This window comes from Coregonus clupeaformis, chromosome 12, assembly GCF_020615455.1.
Source record: "Coregonus clupeaformis isolate EN_2021a chromosome 12, ASM2061545v1, whole genome shotgun sequence".
Classification (NCBI taxonomy): domain Eukaryota; kingdom Metazoa; phylum Chordata; class Actinopteri; order Salmoniformes; family Salmonidae; genus Coregonus; species Coregonus clupeaformis.
Genome location: NC_059203.1, coordinates 2,751,406 through 2,775,176, shown reverse-complemented (window position 1 = coordinate 2,775,176; position 23,771 = coordinate 2,751,406). Strand labels below are relative to the sequence as shown.

Genomic DNA, 23,771 nt, shown 5'->3' with positions numbered 1-23,771 from the left:
AACAACAGCTCCCCAGGCGCCCAGTGTGGCAGCCCCCCTGCACCTCTCCAAAAACCTGTATGTGTGTCTTTCGAAAGGGTTGGGTTAAAAGTGGAAGTCAAATTTCGATTGGACCTTATAAAGTGAACTTAATGTTGAGACAGTAAAATGGGTACAGTAAAGGTAGCGAGATCAAGGGGGTAGACAATAAGAAGGGTCGAACCCCCGTCTCCAGGGTCAACATGATCTATTTCTATTTACATTTTAGTCCTTTAGCAGACGCTCTTATCCAGAGCGACTTACAGTTAGTGAGTGCATACATTTTCATACTGGCCCCCCGTGGGAAACGAACCCACAACCCTGGCGTTGCAAGCGCCACGCTCTACCAACTGAGCTACATTTAACCTTTATTTAACTAGGCAAGTCAGTTAAGAACAAATTCTTATTTACAATGACGGCCTACCAAAAGGCCTCCTGCGGGGACGTGGGGGCTGGGATAAAAAATAAAAATATAGGACAAAACGCACATCACGACAAGAGAGACACCACAACACTACATAAAGAGAGACCTAGTAGCTAGTAGATCTACAAGCCTGGGAGTGTTACCAACAGACCACATGTTCTGCACAAATTGTGTGGTTCTAACATATTCATATAGTGGTTGATTAATGCTATTTCTATGTTCTAGTGCTAGGTAAGGTTTCTTATAATTAGCAGCATTTGACTGTGCCAGACAGATATTCCTTCGAGTTGCTCTCCTGTAATAACTAACTAGAAGCTTTGAGGAGCTGAGGTCCTTCGATGCCATGGGGGTGCTCCCCTGTGCCAGGTCTCCAGAGCAACAGCACTAAAATTAGCTCGAGTTAGCAAAACGTCAGCACTTTAGCAGAATGGGTCTGTGGGGCTGGAACCGATTGATTCACACATCACCAAATGGTACACTTTTCACTGGGGGTAATTCTTCAGCATAAACAGCTACTGTACGTGTACTGGGGATAATACATTGATTTCTCCAGTCTCGAGGGTAGTGTTAATGAAGCTTCCTGTGTAGCTATGTGTTGTGTTCCATGTGATAACTTGCATGTTTTGTGTTTTACATGACTTATTCCATCTTAATTTTTAAGTATAAGGAATGTGATTGTAAGCCTATTAATAGTGCAAATTGGAATCAGTTGCCCAGGAAATGTGGGTTATGGGAGGAATGGAAAAAAGAATGGAAAAGATCACAAAAGTGTCTTGAGTCTTTTATTGAAATATCTAGTAACAGTTTAGGTGGTTTGTCCATTTCCCAATGCAATGACACAGACAGGTTTTACAACGTTAAGTTACTGCAGGGGCACAAACAGACATGCCTTTAAAAGGCAACTAGGAACTTCAACAGTATACATGGTGACTATGCTGTGTGTCCGAATACATCCTTAAAACGATGGGTTTTCATAGTCCGTTGCCCATAGGTCGAGCAGATGGGTATTCTACCACAGTACGGTTAACACTGAGAGGATCATATTCTTTTTTAACAATACAGTTTGGTGATGGTCACAGTAATAACTGAAGCCCATTCCGGTGAGCTGCATGAACACAAACAAAACGGCAGCAATCCGACGCAGGTTGAGCTGTGTAATTAGAAAACCATTCATCAGGCCGTGGGCCTTGCACAGGTTGGCTTGTCTTGAATAGTCAAGCCCTACATCCAAATCCAAGTGGTCACTTGGACGTTTTAGTGCTGGTATTATCTGAAGTAGGAAAGGAAGGGGTGGGTGGGGGTGTATTTTACAAAGGACAGGGGCTATAGATTTGCATTGGTGATTTGTCTTTGTCTTTTACAGGTCTCGCTATGTCACATCCACTGATAGAAATACATCGGCATTAGGGAGCGGGATGGGGGAGGGGAGTAAAGAGGGGGCGTGGCTATGTGGCTATGGACTGCATGATCTCATGGCACAGGCATTGACAGAAGCCGTAGAAGACACACAGAACCAGGGTGGAGGGCACCAGGCTGACCAGGATGATGCCCAGGGTGAGCTGCTGGATCATCAGCAGGTAGATGCCCAGCGGAAGCGATGAGAAGTAGACCAGACACAGGACGCCAATGAGGAAGCTGGGGAAGGTGCGCGAGGTCCACGCGCCACACTTCTGCGCGGGCAAGCGGCAGGGCAGCGAGGCCAGGCTGGCGGGCCGGTACAGGTGCACCATATTGAGCATGCTCATGGAGTCTGACGACTGTGACTCGCCCGGCACCTCCATGATGGTGATGACCAGGCAGTCTGAGGAGCTGTGCGACTGCTCACTGGTTGTGACGCAGCCGCCCCCAGAACCACCACAGCCACCCCCTCCACCTCCGCTCCCGCTCAGGCTGCCCGGGGTGAGCAGCACCTCCCCGTTCGGGGTGATGGAACCGCCACTCTTCCTGGCGCGGTCCTGGTAGGTGAGGATTGCCAGGATGTTGCTGTCGTCCTGCAGCAACCAGATATCATCGTCGGACACGTGCGTCTCGTGGCGGCAGAAGGGGCAGCTGACGATGCTGGGGGACGAGTTCTCCACGATCTTCTTCAGGCATTTGGCGCAGACGCGGTGGAGGCAGCCCAGTACCTTGGGCTTGCGGGTGCGCGTGTCGTAACGGTTGTAGCAAATCTTGCACTCCAGCTCCTCCACGGTGTAGACCAGAGGCTGGCAGCGCTGGTCTGTCTCCAAGGCCAACTTCTCCAACTTCTGGCTCATTCTGAGAGAAAGAAGGGGGAGGGAGGAATGCCCAGCTAGCCAGGAATGCAGGCACTAATGCAGCAGTGCTATGTTCCAGAGACAACCTGCACTGAGACACCATGCACTGTTTCAACAGCAGCTGCGGTCTCTCCGGTAAAGTCAGCTGCGGTCTCTGGTAAAGTCAGCTGCGGTCTCTCTGGTAAAGTCAGCTGCGGTCTCTCTGGTAAAGTCAGCTGCAGTCTCTGGTAAAGTCAGCTGCGGTCTCTCCGGTAAAGTCAGCTGCGGTCTCTGGTAAAGTCAGCTGCGGTCTCTCCGGGAAAGTTTTGTCCCAGGATTTGTATGAAGATACAGTGAATGTTATTAATTGGTATTGTCCACGTTAACGCTCACAAGAAGTGGAATCTAAATCATGATTTAAGACACTGAAATGATGGCACATACTTTTGTATACCTTTTCACAGTAAAAATACATTCACGTACGGTATTACTTTGCAAATATTGACACCTACGTTGCACAGATAACGATCATGCTCTGATATATGTTCATGGCTGATCCTGAACACCCTGAATAATAGAGTTCGTATTCACAGTTGAGCATGCATGCTAAGTATGGTTTTACTTTCGCAACAATGTATGGGGCTAAGTTAGCATTTGAGGGCATAGGATTGAGGTTACAGCTTTAGATCTTCAACAATGCTGTATGACTGGTCCCTACCCTAACGTAGTGCATGCCCACCTCGGGTCAGAGATGTTTATCTCCAGATGAGTTTCCAATGACAAAAACATTTGAACAATTTAATAAGAGAACATTCCGGTTTTGAAAGTCCCTGTTATATGTAAAGTGCGTAAACAGAAAAAATACATAAGTGTATAGAAGGCGGGAACCATTTTGACATTTGCCAGTGCCACTATTGCTTCGATCAGAATATCCAAAATATGGAGGGATGAATTGGATTATATCATCCGTCAGGAAATCTGGTGGGAGTTGTCATCAAATGATCCAGCTAGAGAGGGGCAGTGGTATTCCCAGTATCGGTATTCCCAGTATCGGTATTCCCAGGACCTTGGTACAGCAGCATGGTCACTCCTCTGTGGAAAGAACACAAGGGAACATTTGTAAATCCAAAATATGTGTAAAACCTGCACACTAGTGACCTAGGAATGTCTTGCGGGCTAAAAGCTGCTGCCTCCGGTAAATATACAGTATAAAGCTACTGCCTCCGGTAAATATACAGTATAAAGCTGCTGCCTCCAGTAAATATACAGTATAAAGCTGCTGCCTCCGGTAAATATACAGTATAAAGCTGCTGCCTCCGGTAAATATACAGTATAAAGCTGCTGCCTCTGGTAAATATACAGTATAAAGCTGCTGCCTCCGGTAAATATACAGTATAAAGCTGCTGCCTCCGGTAAATATACAGTATAAAGCTGCTGCCTCCGGTGCATATACAGTATAAAGCTGCTGCCTCCGGTGCATATACAGTATAAAGCTGCTGCCTCTGGTAAATATACAGTATAAAGCTGCTGCCTCCGGTAAATATACAGTATAAAGCTGCTGCCTCCGGTAAATATACAGTATAAAGCTGCTGCCTCCGGTAAATATACAGTATAAAGCTGCTGCCTCCGGTGCATATACAGTATAAAGCTGCTGCCTCCGGTAAATATACAGTATAAAGCTGCTGCCTCCGGTAAATATACAGTATAAAGCTGCTGCCTCTGGTAAATATACAGTATAAAGCTGCTGCCTCCGGTAAATATACAGTATAAAGCTGCTGCCTCCAGTAAATATACAGTATAAAGCTGCTGCCTCCGGTAAGTATACAGTATAAAGCTGCTGCCTCCGGTGCATATACAGTATAAAGCTGCTGCCTCCAGTAAATATACAGTATAAAGCTGCTGCCTCCGGTAAATATACAGTATAAAGCTGCTGCCTCCGGTAAATATACAGTATAAAGCTGCTGCCTCCGGTAAATATACAGTATAAAGCTGCCGCCTCTGGTAAATATACAGTATAAAGCTGCCGCCTCCGGTAAATATACAGTATAAAGCTGCCGCCTCCGGTAAATATTCAGTATAAAGCTGCTGCCTCCGGTAAATATACAGTATAAAGCTGCTGCCTCCGGTAAATATACAGTATAAAGCTGCTGCCTCTGGTAAATATACAGTATAAAGCTGCTGCCGCCGGTAAATATACAGTATAAAGCTGCTGCCTCCGGTAAATATACAGTATAAAGCTGCTGCCTCCGGTAAATATACAGTATAAAGCTGCTGCCTCCGGTAAATATACAGTATAAAGCTGCTGCCTCCGGTAAATATACAGTATAAAGCTGCTGCCTCCGGTAAATATACAGTATAAAGCTGCTGCCTCCGGTAAATATACAGTATAAAGCTGCTGCCTCCGGTAAGTATACAGTATAAAGCTGCTGCCTCCGGTAAGTATACAGTATAAAGCTGCTGCCTCCGGTAAATATACAGTATAAAGCTGCCCTCCGGTAAGTATACAGTATAAAGCTGCTGCCTCCGGTAAATATACAGTATAAAGCTGCTGCCTCCGGTAAGTATACAGTATAAAGCTGCTGCCTCCGGTAAATATACAGTATAAAGCTGCTGCCTCCGGTAAATATACAGTATAAAGCTGCTGCCTCCGGTAAATATACAGTATAAAGCTGCTGCCTCCGGTAAATATACAGTATAAAGCTGCTGCCTCCGGTAAGTATACAGTATAAAGCTGCTGCCTCCGGTAAGTATACAGTATAAAGCTGCTGCCTCCGGTAAATATACAGTATAAAGCTGCTGCCTCCGGTAAGTATACAGTATAAAGCTGCTGCCTCCGGTAAATATACAGTATAAAGCTGCTGCCTCCGGTAAGTATACAGTATAAAGCTGCTACCTCCGGTAAATATACAGTATAAAGCTGCTGCCTCCGGTAAATATACAGTATAAAGCTGCTGCCTCTGGTAAATATACAATATAAAGCTGCTGCCTCCGGTAAATATACAGTATAAAGCTGCTGCCTCCGGTGCATATACAGTATAAAGCTGCTGCCTCCGGTAAATATACACTATAAAGCTGCTGCCTCCGGTAAATATACAGTATAAAGCTACTGCCTCCGGTAAATATACAGTATAAAGCTGCTGCCTCCGGTAAATATACAGTATAAAGTTGCTGCCTCCGGTGCATATACAGTATAAAGCTGCTGCCTCCGGTGCATATACAGTATAAAGCTGCTGCCTCCGGTAAATATACAGTATAAAGCTGCTGCCTCCGGTAAATATACAGTATAAAGCTGCTGCCTCCGGTGCATATACAGTATAAAGCTGCTGCATGGGTTTGAATCCAGCCTACTGCTATTTCAGTGGGGGACTGCCCCACTCTTTAAAATAAATCCACACTAGTTAAGACAGATGACCAACCTTGACCGAATTCTATTTTAAATTTTTTATTGCAGAGTGCATGAATGAACAAGGTGTCAGGTTGTTGTAAAAATGTTGTGAATGTCAACACCAGTTTACCAATACTTAATTCAATGAATTTGCGTCTAAGCATTTTTCTTCTTCAATATCAGCCTTCATCACTATCATACAGCCTCCATCCCAGAGCTACATCCTTCATCACTATCATACAGCCTCCATCCCAGAGCTACATCCTTCATCACTATCATACAGCCTCCATCCCAGAGCTACATCCTTCATCACTATCATACCGCCCATCCCAGAGCTACATCCTTCATCACTATCATACAGCCTCCATCCCAGAGCTACATCCTTCATCCCAGAGCTACATCCTTCATCACTATCATACAGCCTACATCCCAGAGCTACATCCTTCATCACTATCATACAGCCTCCATCCCAGAGCTACATCCTTCATCACTATCATACCGCCCATCCCAGAGCTACATCCTTCATCACTATCATACAGCCTCCATCCCAGAGCTACATCCTTCATCACTATCATACAGCCTCCATCCCAGAGCTACATCCTTCATCACTATCATACAGCCTCCATCCCAGAGCTACATTCTTCATCACTATCATACAGCCTCCATCCCAGAGCTACATCCTTCATCACTATCATACCGCCCATCCCAGAGCTACATCCTTCATCACTATCATACAGCCTCCATCCCAGAGCTACATCCTTCATCCCAGAGCTATATCCTTCATCACTATCATACCGCCCATCCCAGAGCTACATCCTTCATCACTATCATACAGCCTACATCCCAGAGCTACATCCTTCATCACTATCATACAGCCTACATCCCAGAGCTACATCCTTCATCAGAAGACAGTGTTCATCTCATGCTGTAAGGCCATCCGATGTCCTTCTAGTTGCAACCGTTAATGGGCTTATCATGATTCATCATCCATAATGGGTACTGTGGTGATCCTTAATGTCCCTAGCAATAGACCCTTTTCCAGTACACGACACACTGACGTCACGCACAGATGCGTGCGACTCTTGACGGCAGTAAGAAAGCCATCGCCATCTGCGCCCATTCAACATAGCCTAGATGTAAGTTTTTATTACTTCTAAACAAAATAACTTTTGGGGTTTCTCATACGCTTACAATTATGTTTTGATTCTTGTTTGAACAGTCGCTAAGATTATATTTGGTTGTGATCTTTGCAAAATAACTATTTTGGATGCAGCAGTTGTTAGCTAGAATGATAACACTCATTGATACAGCAAAAAGCTAGCCAAATAGCCATTTTACTGGTGTTTTACTGGTGTTTTTTAAGTATAATGCAGTTGATTTGCGATGATGACACAAACATTATATGAAACAAGACGTTCATACGAGACTTAAAATACAATTATAATCCAAAAGTAGTGTGAAATGCACTCATAAGCAACATGTAAATAGAGGCTTTTTTTTCTGGCTTTCTATGAGAACTCCCCCATGTTCTGCCACCAACTTGCGCGCATCGCCCTCGTGTGGCAATGTTTGTAAACACAGAAAGGGGTCTATAGCCTCCTTTAACTTGCCCTTCTGGCTGGATCAGGCTACAGTACAATGTCATGTGACAATACACCACCTCTCCTCCCTCCCCTCTGTTAATTTACGTCTTCACCGTTCATCACCTCCTTTCTGTCAGGGACATCAATCCACCCTCCATACACACACATCTCTTTATTACGACCCACAGTACTGAGAAGTTGTGCATGACGATGGTTGGGTATATTAAGGGATTGATGGAAGCCCTATGATATGTGGCACTGGAAACCACTTATATTATGGGACCCTCCTTACATAGCTTATTTTTTTATCAGGCATTAAAATGCATGAAATACATTAGTAATGCCCATTCTAAGCGCGTCAGCGTCAATGAAGTTTTCCTTCCATCGAAATAATTGTCCAACAAGTTGTAGCACATATGTATTCTCTCTCTCTCTCTCTCTCTCTCTCTGTCTCTCTCTGTCTCTCTCTCTCTCTCTCTCTCTCTCTCTGTCTCTCTCTGTCTCTCTCTCTCTCTCTCTGTCTCTCTCTCTCTCTCTCTCTTTCTCTCTCTCTCTCTCTCTCTCTGTCTCTGTCTCTCTCTCTCTGTGTGTGTGTCTGTTTACTGAGCCGATGAGTCACACACACCAGAATGTCAGTGGGAGAGAGTAGTAGAGAGAGAAGGAGCAGCACCGGTCCCATTTACCTCACCGCTTGTTCTGTCATTATGTAACACGTCTTTCTTTCCTCCTTCCCCTTTTCTCTCTCCTCCTGAGCGCAGGCTGTTAGAATCTGAACTGTAGCCTATAAATATCCCGCCTGTAGAGCTGGGGGGGATACACAGTGTGTTTTATATTGTTTTCTTCTAAGACAACAGGGCGATAGGGAGGTTGGAGGGGGACCCTCTCTTTATGCTGAGATGGAAAAGGAGGAGAGCGAAGAGACAGATGTAGCCTACAGATAATTACATTTGGTGGCAGGTTGTCTCTAAGGGATCTGGGGATGCGAAGAAGAGGTTGCATAAACAATAGGAAACGTTTCTCTGAATAGAAGCCAGTCGGTCAATGTTTATGCTAGGGACAAGGAGGCGCTAGAAGCAGCACTGTTGTCCTCTTGGTCTGCAATAAAACAAATGTAATTACCGGCTACACATCCTAAAGGGATGCCCAGACATATTTTATCACTTTGATGAAGCCGTATTTTATCACTTTGATGAAGCCGTATTTTATCACTTTGATGAAGCGAAGGGCTAACATCTGTGTGTGTCTTTGGTTAGTTATTGAGCACAAAATGAAGTTGCCCTCATTTGAAAAAGCTTGTGTGCATGAGCTAAATATAGCCTGGTCCCTATGAAGGTCATATTTGGAAATAGCTTGCGGGAACTAGGGTAACGTATATGCACTGGACTAGGTTATATGTATTTTCTTGACCAAAACAAACCTCAAATCAAATTCTCTAGGCCACTGAAATTGAGTCTCCCTATGCTACTATTGTATCCCACCAGAGCTCTTTGGGAAACCGAGCAAACCAAGCGACAAACAGCAACAGTTAACTACCCAACACTGTGGGAACCGTGACTCTCATGTTACCAGACATCTACTGCTGTTTGAGGAACACAGAGAAAATAGACTACTGGTGTTGTATGCATGTGCGTGCATATCCTCAGGATTTCCATTGACCTGAGCCCAGTAGAAAATGGAGCTCTTCTCGTGACTTTTAACGATTTCCATTTGGTGTCAGTTTGATCATTTGCATAGGCATTAACACGCTTGCAGACACCACTGGGCACGGACGTCACCTCAACGTCTATTCCACGTCATGTCACTGAACAATGTTGATTCAACCAGTGTGTGCCCAGTGGGAATACATAGTGTGTTTCCTTGTCTAATTAGCTGACAATACATCCAGGGTCGGTTCTACCAGAGGAAGACAATAGCCAACAGTCTCATTTAATGGATCTCGATAACAAAACCGTAAACGTCCTGGTCCCATTTTTCATGAGCTAAAATAAAAGATCCCAGAAATGTTCCATACGCACAAAAAGCTTATTTCTCTCAAATGTTATAAACAAATGTGTGCACATCCCTGTTAGTGAGCATTTTATCCTTTGTCAAGATAATCCATCTACCTGACAGGTGTGGCATATGAAGAAGCTGATTAAACAGTATGATCATTACACAGGTGCACCTTGTGCAGTTTTGTCACACAACACAATGCCACAGATGTCTAAAGTTTTGAGGGAGCGTGCAATTGGCATGCTGACAGCAGAAATGTCTACCAGAGCTGTTGCCAGAGAATTTCATGTTAATTTCTCTACCATAAGCTGCCTCTAACATCCTTTTAGAGAATTTGGCAGTACGTCCAACTGGCCTCATAGATTAGATCCTAATGAATTGATTTCAATTGACTGATTTCCTTATATGAACTGTAACTCAGCAAAATCTTTGAAATTGTTGCATGTTGCGTTATATTTTTGTTCAGTATATATCGCAAAGCTAATAAACCCGTAAGCAACACAGGCCTACTATTTCCTTAAAGGGGCAATCGGCAGTTGCTACATACATTTTTACAGATATATACCCATTGATTCTTGAAGAATATAACTTATAAATGCCTCATGAGCTTAGTTCAACTGTCATAACACATCAGAACCCCAAATATAAGCTTGTTTTACTCCAATGTGTGTAAACATTGTAAATGTAAACAAACACTGTAGCCTCAAAACATGGTTAAAAAGATAATTGGCCCTTTAATTGAATGTCAACTTGTCAAGCAGTATTGCTTGAATTACTAGTCTATTCCTGCCTTTATAGTGGACAAAGAATCTGCAAATAATTATCTTCAACATTTCACACTTGTATGCCTATGTCACACCCTGGCTCTGGGACTCTATATGTTGAGCCAGGGTGTGTATATTCTATGTGTTGTGTTTCTATGTCGATATTCTATGTATTGTATTTCTGTGTTGGCCAGAGTGGTTCCCAATCAGAGGCAACGAGTGTCAGCTGTTGCTGGTTGTCTCTGATTGGGAGCCATATTTATACAGGCTGTTTTCCCACAATAGTTGTGGGATCTTGTTCCTTTTGGGTTATTCCGTGTTGGTTGTGTTTAACCTTTGGACGTCACGGTATCGTTTATTGTTTTGTTCGAGTGTTTACTCTCTTTAAATAAAGTATGTTCGTTCATCACGCTGCGCCTTGGTCTACTCCGTCTAACGTTCGTGACAGAAGATCCCACCATACCAGGACCAAGCAGCGTGTCCAGGAGCAGGCGGCCTGGACATGGGAGGAAGCGCCGGGAAAGGAGCTGGAGAGGTTGGCGATGGCCCAGGTGGGCAAATCGTGGTCCTGGGAGGACATGCTCGGGGGCAAAGGGCCATGGGCTAAGATTAAGGCCCTAGCGAGAGAGGAGCAACGGCGTCAACAGTGCCGTCGTCGGACGGACGAGAGGCAACCCCAGAAATTTTTAGGGGGGGGCACACGGCATGGGCGACTGGGCAGCAGGAGGCTGCCACAGGGCGAAATGGGAGACGAGGAGAGAAGGCCACCGGGTTACGGGAGCCATTGGTGAGAGGAGGGAAGGAAGTTGTAGAGGCACGGCGAGAGGTACTGAGGTGTATTGCCAGTCCGGTCCGGCCCGTTCCTGATCCCCGTTTAAGGCCAGTGGTGTGTGTTCCCAGTACGGTCCGGCCTGTTCCTGTTCCTCGCACCAAGCCTACGGTGTGCGTCGCCAGCCCGGCCCGGCCTGTTCCTGCTCCTCGCACCAAGCCTACGGTGTGCGTCGCCAGCCCGGTCCGGTCTGTTCCTGCTCCTCGGACCAAGCCTACGGTGCGCGTCGCCAGCCCGGCCCGGCCTGTTCCTGCCACTCGCACCAAGCCTACGGTGTGCGTCGCCAGCCTGGCCCGGCCTGTTCCTGCCACTCGCACCAAGCCTACGGTGCGCGTCGCCAGCCCGGCCCGGCCTGTTCCTGCCACTCGCACCAAGCCTACGGTGCTGGCGTCGCCAGCCCGGCCCGGCCTGTTCCTGCTCCACGCACCAAGCCTACGGTGCGCGTCGCCAGCCCGGTCCGGCCCGTTCCTGCTCCACGCACCAAGCCAGGGGTGCGAGTCGTCAGCCCGGTCCGGCCCGTTCCTGCTCCACGCACCAAGCCAGGGGTGCGAAACGTCAGCCCGGTCCGGCCCGTTCCTGTTCCACGCACCAAGCCAGGGGTGCGCATCGTCAACCCGGTCCGGCCCGTTCCTGCTCCACGCACCAAGCCGAGGGTGCGCATCGTCAGCCCGGTCCGGCCCGTTCCTGTTCCACGCACCAAGCCAGGGGGTGCGCATCGTCAGCCCGGTCCGGCCGTTCCTGCTCCACGCGCAAGCCAGGGATGCGCATCGTCAGCCCGTACGGCCCGTTCGGCCCACGCACCAAGCCAGGGTTGCGCATCGTCAGCCCGGTCCGGGCGTAGCTGCTCCACGCAACAAGCCAGGGGTGCGCATCGTCAGCCCGGTCCGGCCCCGTCCCTGCTCCACGCACCAGGCCAGGGGTGTGCGTCGTCAGTCCGGCACAACCCGTGCCTGGGTCACCGGGTGCCTGGTCAGGTACCGGTCAGCTGCTCACACCGGAGCTGAAGCAATCCGCTTCTCACGATGTCCAGTCCAGCTCCGGTCAGCGGGGCCAGACCGACCAGGGGGCGCCACGGGGGGATGGTTGAAGGGTGGTGGTCTAGCCCGGAGCCGGAACCGCCTCCGAGGAGGAATGCCCACCCAGCCCTCCCCTGGGTTGTTGATGTTTAGGCGCGGACTAGGGGGGGGTACTGTCACACCCTGGCTCTGGGGACTCTATATGTTGAGCCAGGGTGTGTATATTCTATGTAGTGTATTTCTGTGTTGGCCAGAGTGGTTCCCAATCAGAGGCAACGAGTGTCAGCTGTTTCTGATTGGGAGCCATATTTATAGAGGCTGTTTTCCCACAATAGTTGTGGGATCTTGTTCCAGTTGGTTTGTTCCTTTTGGTCTGTACCGTAGGACTGCACATATCGTTTGTTGTTTTGTTCGAGTGTTTACTCTCATTAAATAAAGTATGTTCGTTCATCACGCTGCGCCTTGGTCTACTCCGTCTAACGATCGTGACAGAAGATCCCACCATAACTGGACCAAGCAGCGTGTCCAGGAGCCAACGCCAGAGAGGACTCTAATGAATATCAACCTTGACTGGGTCAAGCAGCGTGAGGAGGAGAGAGTCTGGACTTGGGAGCAGAGGAGCGAGAGTCTGGCGAGAGCCATGGAGGCCTGGCCCACGGGGAGGAGAGACGCCCAGAACATTTTTAGGGGGGGGGCTCACGCCGTGGACGACGGGGCAGCAGGAGGCCGGGATAGAGTGGTTCAGCGGGTTGGCAAAGGAGGCCGCCAGGTTACGGGAGTCACTGGTCACCAGGGGGAAGGAGGATGTAGAGGCACGGCAAGAGGTACTGGGGTGTGTTGCCAGTCCGGTCCGGCCCGTTCCTGATCCCCGCGTAGGGCTAGTGGTGTGTGTCCCCAGTACGGTCCAGCTTGTTCCTGTCTCTCGCACCGAGCCTGTGGTGCGCGTCGCCAGCCCGGTCCGGCATGTTCCTGCCCCTCGCACCAAGCCTGTGGTGCGTGTCGCCAGCCCGGTCCGGCCTGTTCCTGCCCCTCGCACCAAGCCTGTGGTGCACGTCGCCAGCCCGGTCCGGCCTGTTCCTGCCCCTCGCACCAAGCCTGTGGTGCGCGTCGCCAGCCCGGTCCGGCCCGTTCCTGCTCCCCGCACCAAGCCTGTGGTGCGCTTCGTCAGCCCGGTCCGGCCCGTTCCTGCTCCCCGCACCAAGCCTGTGGTGCGCTTCGTCAGCCCGGTTCTGCCCGTCCCTGCTCCCGCACCAAGCCTGTGGTGCGCCCGTCAGCCCGGTCCGGCCCGTTCCTGCTCCCCGCACCAAGCCTGTGGTGCGCTCGTCAGCCCGGTTCTGCCCGTCCCTGCACCAAGCCTGTGGTGCGCCCGTCAGCCCGGGTTCGGCCCGTCCTGCTCCCCGCACCAAGCCTGTGGTGCGCTCGTCAGCCCGGTTCGGCCCGTCCTGCTCCCCGCACCAAGCCTGTGGTGCGCGTCGTCAGCCGGGTCCGGCCCGTTGCTGCTCCCCGGACCAAGCCTGTGGTGCGCATCGTCAGCCCGGTCCGCCCGTTCCTGCTCCACGCACCAAGCCAGGGGTGCGCATCGTCAGCCCGGTCCGGCCCGTTGCTGCTCCACGCACTAGGCCAGGGGTGCGTGTCGCCAGCCCGTTCGGCCCGTTCTGCTCCACGCACCAAGCTAGGGGTGCGAAGTCGTCAGCCCGGTCCGGCCCGTTCCTGCTCCACGCACAAGCCAGGGGTGCGTATCGTCAGTCGGTACGGCCCGTTGCTGCTCCACGCACCAAGCCAGGGTGCGCATCGTCAGCCCGGTCCGGCCCGTTCCTGCTCCACGCACCAAGCCAGGGGTGCGCATCGTCAGCCCGGTACGGCCCGTTCGGCTCCACGCACCAAGCCAGGAGTGCGATCGCCAGCCCGGTCCGGCCCGTAGCTGCTCCACGCACCAGCCAGGGGTGCGCATCGTCAGCCCGGTCGGCCCGTTCCTGCTCCACGCACCAGGCCAGGGGTGCGCGTCGTCAGTCCGGCACAACCCGTGCCTGGGTCACCGGTGCCTGGTCAGGTACCGGTCAGCGGCTCCATACCGGAGCTTAAGCAATCCGCTCCTACGATGTCCAGCTCCAGCCAGCGGGGCCAGACCGGACCAGGGGCGCTACGGGGGGATTATTGGAGGGTGGTGGGCGAGCCCGGAGCCGGAACCGCTTCCGAGGAGGAATGCCCACCCAGCCCTCCCCTGTTTGGTCTATGTTGAGGCGCGGTCGCAGTCCGCGCCTTTTAGGGGAGTACTGTCACACCCTGGCTCTGGGACTCTATATGTTGAGCCAGGGTGTGTATATTCTATGTGTTGTGTTTCTATGTCGATATTCTATGTATTGTATTTCTGTGTTGGCCAGAGTGGTTCCCAATCAGAGGCAACGAGTGTCAGCTGTTGCTGGTTGTCTCTGATTGGGAGCCATATTTATACAGGCTGTTTTCCCACAATAGTTGTGGGATCTTGTTCCTTTTGGGTTATTCCGTGTTGGTTGTGTTTAACCTTTGGACGTCACGGTATCGTTTATTGTTTTGTTCGAGTGTTTACTCTCTTTAAATAAAGTATGTTCGTTCATCACGCTGCGCCTTGGTCTACTCCGTCTAACGTTCGTGACAGCCTACATATGTTATCATTGTATTGTATATTACAGTATCTGAATGTGGCAAGTAGTTGTATATTTTTCCAATATACACTGCTCAAAAAAATTAAGGGAACACTAAAATAACACATCCTAGATCTGAATGAATGAAATAATCTCATTAAATACTTTTTTCTTTACATAGTTGAATGTGCTGACAACAAAATCACACAAAAATTATCAATGGAAATCAAATGTATCAACCCATGGAGGTCTGGATTTGGAGTCACCCTCAAAATTAAAGTGGAAAACCACACTACAGGCTGATCCAACTTTGATTTTTAAGTCCTTAAAACAAGTCAAAATGAGACTCAGTAGTGTGTGTGGCCTCCACGTGCCTGTATGACCTCCCTACAACGCCTGTGCATGCTCCTGATGAGGTGGCGGGTGGTTTCCTGAGGGATCTCCTCCCAGACCTGGACTAAAGCATCCGCCAACTCCTGGACAGTCTGTGGTGCAACGTGGCGTTGGTGGATGGAGCGAGACATGATGCCCCAGATGTGCTCAATTGGATTCAGGTCTGGGGAACGGGCGGGCCAGTCCATAGCATCAATGCCTTCCTCTTGCAGGAACTGCTGACACACTCCAGCCACATGAGGTCTAGCATTGTCTTGCATTAGGAGGAACCCAGGGCCAACCGCACCAGCATATGGTCTCACAAGGGGTCTGAGGATCTCATCTCGGTACCTAATGGCAGTCAGGCTACCTCTGGCGAGCACATGGAGGGCTGTGCGGCCCCCAAAGAAATGCCACCCCACACCATGACAGACCCACCGCCAAACCGGTCATGCTGGAGGATGTTGCAGGCAGCAGAATGTTCTCCACGGCGTCTCCAGACTCTGTCACGTCTGTCACGTGCTCAGTGTGAACCTGCTTTCATCTGTGAAGAGCACAGGGCGCCAGTGGCGAATTTGCCAATCTTGGTGTTCTCTGGCAAATGCCAAACGTCCTGCACGGTGTTGGGCTGTAAGCACAACCCCCCACCTGTGGACGTCGGGCCCTCATACCACCCTCACGGAGTCTGTTTCTGACCGTTTGAGCAGACACATGCACATTTGTGGCCTGCTGGAGGTCATTTTGCAGGGCTCTGGCAGTGCTCCTCCTGCTCCTCCTTGCACAAAGGCGGAGGTAGCGGTCCTGCTGCTGGGTTGTTGCCCTCCTACGGCCTCCTCCACGTCTCCTGATGTACTGGCCTGTCTCCTGGTAGCGCCTCCATGCTCTGGACACTACGCTGACAGACACAGCAAACCTTCTTGCCACAGCTCGCATTTATGTGCCATCCTGGATGAGCTGCACTACCTGAGCCACTTGTGTGGGTTGTAGACTCTGTCTCATGCTACCACTAGAGTGAAAGCACCGCCAGCATTCAAAAGTGACCAAAACATCAGCCAGGAAGCATAGGAACTGAGAAGTGGTCTGTGGTCACCACCTGCAAAACCAGTCCTTTATTGGGGGTTTCTTGCTAATTGCCTACAATTTCCACCTGTTGTCTATTCCATTTGCACAACAGCATGTGAAATGTATTGTCAATCAGTGTTGCTTCCTAAGTGGACAGTTTGATTTCACAGAAGTGTGATTGACTTGGAGTTACATTATGTTGTTTAAGTGTTCCCTTTATTTTTTTGAGCAGTGTATTATGACATGAGATATATTGCACACACATACATTATCAATACACTGCACTGTATATTTTTGAAAATATATTGAATGCTTTGAAATATATTTACAAAAATATACAGTGGGGAAACAAAGTATTTAGTCCGCCACCAATTGTGCAAGTTCTCCCACTTAAAAAGATGAGAGAGGCCTGTAATTTTCATCATAGGTACACGTCAACTATGACAGACAAATTGAGAAAACAAAATCCAGAAAATCACATTGTAGGATTTTTAATGAATTTATTTTCAAATTATGATGGAAAATAAGTATTTGGTCACCTACAAACAAGCAAGATTTCTGGCTCTCACAGATCTGTAACTTCTTCTTTAAGAGGCTCCTCTGTCCTCCACTCGTTACCTGTATTAATGGCACCTGTTTGAACTTGTTATCAGTATAAAAGACACCTGTCCACAACCTCAAACAGTCACACTCCAAACTCCACTATGGCCAAGACCAAAGAGCTGTCAAAGGACACCAGAAACAAAATTGTAGACCTGCACCAGGCTGGGAAGACTGAATCTGCAATAGGTAAGCAGCTTGGTTTGAAGAAATCAACTGTGGGAGCAATTATTAGGAAATGGAAGACATACAAGACCACTGATAATCTCCCTTGATCTGGGGCTCCACGCAAGATCTCACCCCGTGGGGTCAAAATGATCACAAGAACGGTGAGCAAAAATCCCAGAACCACATGGGGGACCTAGTGAATGACCTGCAGAGAGCTGGGACCAAAGTAACAAAGCCTACCATCAGTAACACACTACGCCGCCAGGGACTCAAATCCTGCAGTGCCAGGCGTGTCCCCCTGCTTAAGCCAGTACATGTCCAGGCCCGTCTGAAGTTTGCTAGAGTGCATTTGGATGATCCAGAAGAGGATTGGGAGAATGTCATATGGTCAGATGAAACCAAAATAGAACTTTTTGGTAAAAACTCAACTCGTCGTGTTTGGAGGACAAAGAATGCTGAGTTGCATCCAAAGAACACCATACCTACTGTGAAGCATGGGGTTGGAAACATCATGCTTTGGGGCTGTTTTTCTGCAAAGGGACCAGGATGACTGATCCGTGTAAAGGAAAGAATGAATGGGGCCATGTATCGTGAGATTTTGAGTGAAAACCTCCTTCCATCAGCAAGGGCATTGAAGATGAAACGTGGCTGGGTCTTTCAGCATGACAATGATCCCAAACACACCGCCCGGGCAACGAAGGAGTGGCTTCGTAAGAAGCATTTCAAGGTCCTAGAGTGGCCTAAACAGTCTCCAGATCTCAACCCCATAGAAAATCTTTGGAGGGAGTTGAAAGTCTGTGTTGCCCAGCGACAGCCCCAAAACATCACTGCTCTAGAGGAGATCTGCATGGAGGAATGGGCCAGAATACCAGCAACAGTGTGTGAAAACCTTGTGAAGACTTACAGAAAACGTTTGACCTGTGTCATTGCCAACAAAGGGTATATAACAAAGTATTGAGAAACTTTTGTTATTGACCAAATACTTATTTTCTACCATAATTTGCAAATACATTTATTAAAAATCCTACAATGTGATTTTCTGGAAAAAAAATTCTCATTTTGTCTGTCATAGTTGACGTGTACCTATGATGAAAATTACAGGCCTCTCTCATCTTTTTAAGTGGGAGAACTTGCACAATTGGTGGCTGACTAAATACTTTTTTTCCCCCACTGTATACATTTTCAATATATTTTATTTCCAAAAGGGATTCTATAGCTTTGGGCGTTGTTTGCTAGGAAATCTACACGGCATCAAGCCTTGCCTGTGGCAGCTGGTGTGGCCTGCTGGGTCGGCGGTAAGATATCTGTTAAGAGGCCAGCATGATGTCAGATCAACAGGCAAACATCTGTGGCCCCTGTTCTATGTCTGGCACAAACACATTGACACACCGTGCCAATACCAAGGCTCCTTATACGCTACATCCGCAAACAAATGCTATCATTTCTATAGTCAATTATTGCTTTTTTTATACAATATATTTTCATTCAGATTTTTTTTTGAACAATCTTTTTAAAACAGGTAACATTCAGATATTGTTTATGCTTACAGTAGGCTATGCCTGGCTCTTCCACAATGTAGAAACGTAACTGAATAGAATAGAAAATAATAGAATAGAAACGTTATTGTCCATTAGTTTAGAATGGCAATCCGTCTTTTGCCTATTTCCCCTTGCTCCGGCCAAATGCTATGCCACGCCCACGGACATTAGTTTCTTCACCGCAGTGAGTCTGGACCTGAGTACCTCCCCGACGATTTCTAGAACGCAAAACGCATTCTAACCGTTCTGATTGGTCCCAGAAAGATGGGTTGGGCCAGAACCAGAACACACGTGGGTAAATCGCCATTTAGAAAATGTGTCATTGGCTTCGACATTCTGATTGGTTAGAGACGAGCCAATCGCTGATCACTTTGTTTTGTACAACACCTCTCATTTTGACGTCACCTCAAACGACTATAACGATGGCAGTCTCAGACTGAAGTACTGTATGTAGCGAACATAGAGCAGTGGAAGAATTTAATTTGAGTCGTCAGGCAAATTTCCCAACACTTCCAGATATACACACAGGCACATGGTCAGTTGCGGTACAGCGCCCCTGAATGGAGAGCAATTTTGGCTTTAAGTGCCTTGCTCAAGGGCACAACGGCAGTGGTTCGTACCTCGGATCAGATACCAGAAGCCCTCCCTAGCTATCCTCTGGGTTACTTGCCGTCCCTCCCTAGGCTTCAACGCCCCTCCCATACCGAAAGCAACGTTTTTATAACAAATAAATTGGAATGACATCAAGCCACGAATAGAAAAAAGTGAATAGCAAGTAGTAATGCGTAATAATGTGCTATATGGTTGACGTTATATGATCATATAAGTAGGCCTAGGTTTATAATTAAGCAATAACGCACGAGGAGGTGTAGTATATGGCCTATATACCATGGCTAAGGGCTGTTCTTATGCACGACGCAACGTGGAGTTCCTGGACACAGCCCTTAGCCATGGTATATTGGCCATATACCACAAACTCCAGAGGTGCCTTATTGCTATTATAAACTGGTTACCAATGTAATTAGAACAGTAAAAATAAAGGTTTTGTCATACCCGTGGTATATGGTCTGATTTACCACGGCTGTCAGCCAATCAGCATTCAGGTCTCGAACCACCCAGTTTATTAAAGCCATTACCGGGGCTATCGCCATTACAAGAAAGCACCAATCACATTACAGGCCTTGAATCCTAAGTCAGCTGTAAAACAAAGCAGGATAGTGTAAACAAACACAAAGAAACAATCCGTTTTGACGTTATATTTGCTGCAGGGAACAATCCACATACATTACAAGTTAATATAAAGAACCAAAGAAAAACTGCTGTACACTGAATAATTCACTTTGAACCTGAGATATATTCAAAATAGTAGCATTTCAGTACTGTATAATACGATGAAGCTAATTCACTTTGAATGTAATACTATAGCTTAGCCCAACCACTTCCTTCCTACTTTGGAAACTATACTGAAATATAAGCATACTTGGCACTGAACCGTAAAAAATGATCCATATTTTATGAGACAGACACTATCTTTGTGGTTTTAGACACGGCATTCAACTCTGTTTTGATTTGATGTGATCAGACAGGTTGATAGGAATTGCAACTGGGAATAGTGGCGGTCAACCACTCCTTTCCACTCATTACTTTCGCGGTCAGACTGACTGAAGTCACCAATGATTTTTTAAAAGCTGTACAACTAGGTTTCTTTTCTTATCTTACAGTGTTAAGAGTGGCAGCATTGCCCTATCTATATTTTCAGCAAATGCATGGTTGCTAGGTTGCTTTTAAAGTATAAGACATGCAGTAAAACAACATTGTTTTAGATGCATGTTGTTGCAAGGCATTGTGAGAACTGTACTGTTGGACCTGTATACATTTTGGAACATTAATCAAATTCACTTTTTAAATAGTTATAGTATAAAAATAGTATAAATAATCAATCATCAATAATTCAGTGAATTCTCCTCCGACTTTCTTTCATTTTAGGGTAACACTGGCCACTTCAAATAATGACACTTAAAACTGTTTTAGATTAGACTAGGTCTTGGGGATTCATTTTTCAACCCTGTCCTAAGTATAAAAAAAAAGAAAATACCTGTTGACATTTCCCTAAGTGAAGACATTGAGCTGTTTATACATTTAATTTTTTTTTTTTTACATTTTAGTCATTTAGCAGACGCTCTTATCCAGAGCAACTTACATGAGCAATTAGGGTTAAGTGCCTTGCTCAAGGGCACATCGACAGATTTTTCACCTAGTTGGCTCGGGGATTAGAACCAGCGACCTTTCGGTTACTGGCACAACCACTAAGCTACCTGCGGCCCCAATATATAACCATGTTTAACCATGTTAACCATGTTAAAACTATTTTGGCACTAACGAAATTACTACTTTGTGAGTGAAAACACATATGTCCAATTGAAGGCTTATGAGGATTTAAAACAATAGTTTATTCTAATAAAGTGGGATTGTCTCTGTCAAACACCCATGCCCTTTTGATCAGCAGCAAGCCTCTGGAACTCCTGTTGCAATAGTTTTTCACTATATTCACTTCAGGCGATTTCAAAACACCTTTTAAAATGGACTCCATATTTAGTTTTGGCAATTAAACTTACCAAGATTATTCTAGCCTAGAACCTATTGATAGGCTGGATATTTATTTCAGCAAAAACATGTTTACAGCAGTTGTTGTTTTTATTAGCCTGTTGTGCTGCATAAATATATACATTATAATTCCCAACAAGAACAAATGGCAGCCCTGTTGCTTTGGAGTAGTATTTGGAACCACCTCATTAGAATTCAACATCCGAAGATGTAATACATTATGTAACCTATTATCCTGTATACCAGCCTATCGGCTAATAATAGTGTACGAATATAAACAATTAAAATGTATTTGCAAAAACCATATAGGTGTGAGCCGTGTGACAATTTTGTCATGCACAGCCCCATTGCGATTGAATATAACCCAGTCGCAACAAGCCTAATTTAGATTCAGACTAATCCAGCAATCATATTTCGCCGCAGTTAGGTGCACTCACCCTTGATCCGTAAGTGTAGGACAACCTGGCACACCGTGTGACAATGTCTTCCCAGTCTCTTCCCGTCAAGGTCCAAGGTAACCGAGGCTTATCGCCATCACATTTCTCCCTCCCTTGTTATCTAGTGTCGCGCTGTCGGTGAGTCACTGTCGATCTTGAGGTCCCATCTGCCCGTGTCGGACTGCTACATCCCCCTCAATGCGGTAGCGCGAGCTCCGTAGCATCAGGACCTGCACAGATTTCTCTTCAGTGGTTGCTGTGGCAACAACACCAAGCGCAAACTGCATGCGACTGAGCTGCGCGAGCCTCAGCGGTCAAGCTTTGCTGTGGCCTGTGATGGCTGGAGACAGCAGAACTTGTGGCAGAACTGTGCGGAACCATTCCATTTCAATTCCAATCACTGGAAGGTTGTATAAATATGTGCAATTCCAAATTAATGTTTTGTTTGCAATTTAAATGTTTTGTCCAGGACATGAGTATTTATAAAACATCCTATACACCAATAAACTTGATCTGATATATTTATCTAAGCATCTTTGCATTGATTTTGCATAATGATGCAGGTGGTGGGATCCTGTATTCTGCTGATGCTCCTGCAGGTCTGCATCTGTGGGATTGGATTTGATGTGCTGAGCACTTCAGGTGCCCGTTTGTATAATATTTTCAAAATAAAGAATATCACTCTCTCATGTAGCAAACAACACTCTGCAGTCAACTGTCCAGACAGCAATCCTATCCATCAATCCAGGGGGAGGTTGACCCTACAGCACTGAGATGGCTTGGAATATTATTACATCCTTATATTCAGAAAATGCTATTATTCATTTTCAAGAAATTCTACATAACCATTCCATGTTAAACAAATGACAAGTAAAAACACACACAAAAGCATGGGACATGGGCAGAGAAACTGAAAGAAAGACACACAACCCAGAATAGCCTACAGACCCGAGTGGTAATACAAATTGTGTGTGTCTTTGGCGCAAGCCTTTGCTGCAGCCCGGGCCGTTTCCAAGGAAACTACCACTTTATCGCTCAATGGAAAGGCGAGTCCCTAAAAAAGCACGCCTTTTTCGTAGCAGGTTAGAATTTAAACAGCAGGTTAGCAGAATAAATGTAGCATGTTAGGATAATTAGGTTAAGGTTAGGATTAGCGAAAACCAGAGGTGGGACAAGTCACTATTATTCGAGTCACAAGAAAGTCTGAAATCACAAATTCCAAGTCGAGTCCCAAGTAGAACCGGTCGACTTTAGAGTAATGTCCTGTATAAAAGCAAGTCAAGTCTCAAGTCAAGTAAAACAAAATCTATACAGGCAATGAATTACTTGTTCAACTACAAATCTTTGTCTATTTATTGAGGCTACCAGACAGCTCTTTTGATTATTTTGTCTACAACACATTTTGATTATGTAATAATCAATTTTAACAACAAATTCCAAATGCAAGCTTCATAAGTAAATTATAAATTTCAAGCAATTTTTACATACCAAAAGACCAGTAGGCCTATGCTAGTAATTGTTGCCCCATTGCTGGTGAGCTTGCAAAGTAAACGGTTCAACGGTAACCTCCCGAGTGGCGCAGTGGTCTAAGGCACTGCATCGCAGTGCTAGCTGTGCCACTAGAGATCCTGGTTCGAATCCAGGCTCTGTCGTAGCCGGGAGACCAATGGGGCGGCGCACAATTGGCCCAGGGTAGGGGAGGGAATGGCCGGCAGGGATGTAGCTCAGTGGTAGAGCATGGCGTTTGCAACGCCAGGGTTGTGGGTTTGATTCCCACGGGGGGGGGGGGCAGTATAAAAAATAATGTATGCACTAACTGTAAATCGCTCTGGATTAGAGTGTCTGTAAAATGGTTCATATTCTTGATCAGCAAACAATTTTTGGAGCTGCATTTTCATTTGTAGCAATCCTCTCTCCCTGCAATTTGCCGTTTGGGCTGCACCCGATCCTATAGCTGTACAGCATATCACCAATCTGTTCGCTAGCTCGGTAGTTTTCTAACTTTGTGACCCACAACCCCCAAAAAGGTGTGGTTCAAAACTTGCAACCTCCGCGCACGCACAATGGCTACGCAAATGTAGCCTGTAATTACAGCCATAAACGGTGATGCATTTTCAAAACGCA

At 47.0% G+C, this 23,771-nt stretch overlaps 1 protein-coding gene across 1 annotated transcript; it reads right to left on the bottom strand.

Annotated features, from left to right (window-relative positions):
• Positions 1 to 1,211: 1,211 nt before the first annotated feature.
• On the bottom strand, positions 1,212 to 21,890 carry LOC121577974 (E3 ubiquitin-protein ligase RNF182). Its single transcript, XM_041891996.1, has 2 exons — positions 21,648 to 21,890; positions 1,212 to 3,768 (listed from the first exon to the last, which is right to left on the bottom strand). Exon 2 carries the CDS (start codon positions 2,695 to 2,697, stop codon positions 1,888 to 1,890), a length of 810 nt encoding a protein of 269 aa, XP_041747930.1. The 5' UTR covers positions 2,698 to 3,768; positions 21,648 to 21,890; the 3' UTR covers positions 1,212 to 1,887.
• Positions 21,891 to 23,771: the final 1,881 nt, after the last annotated feature.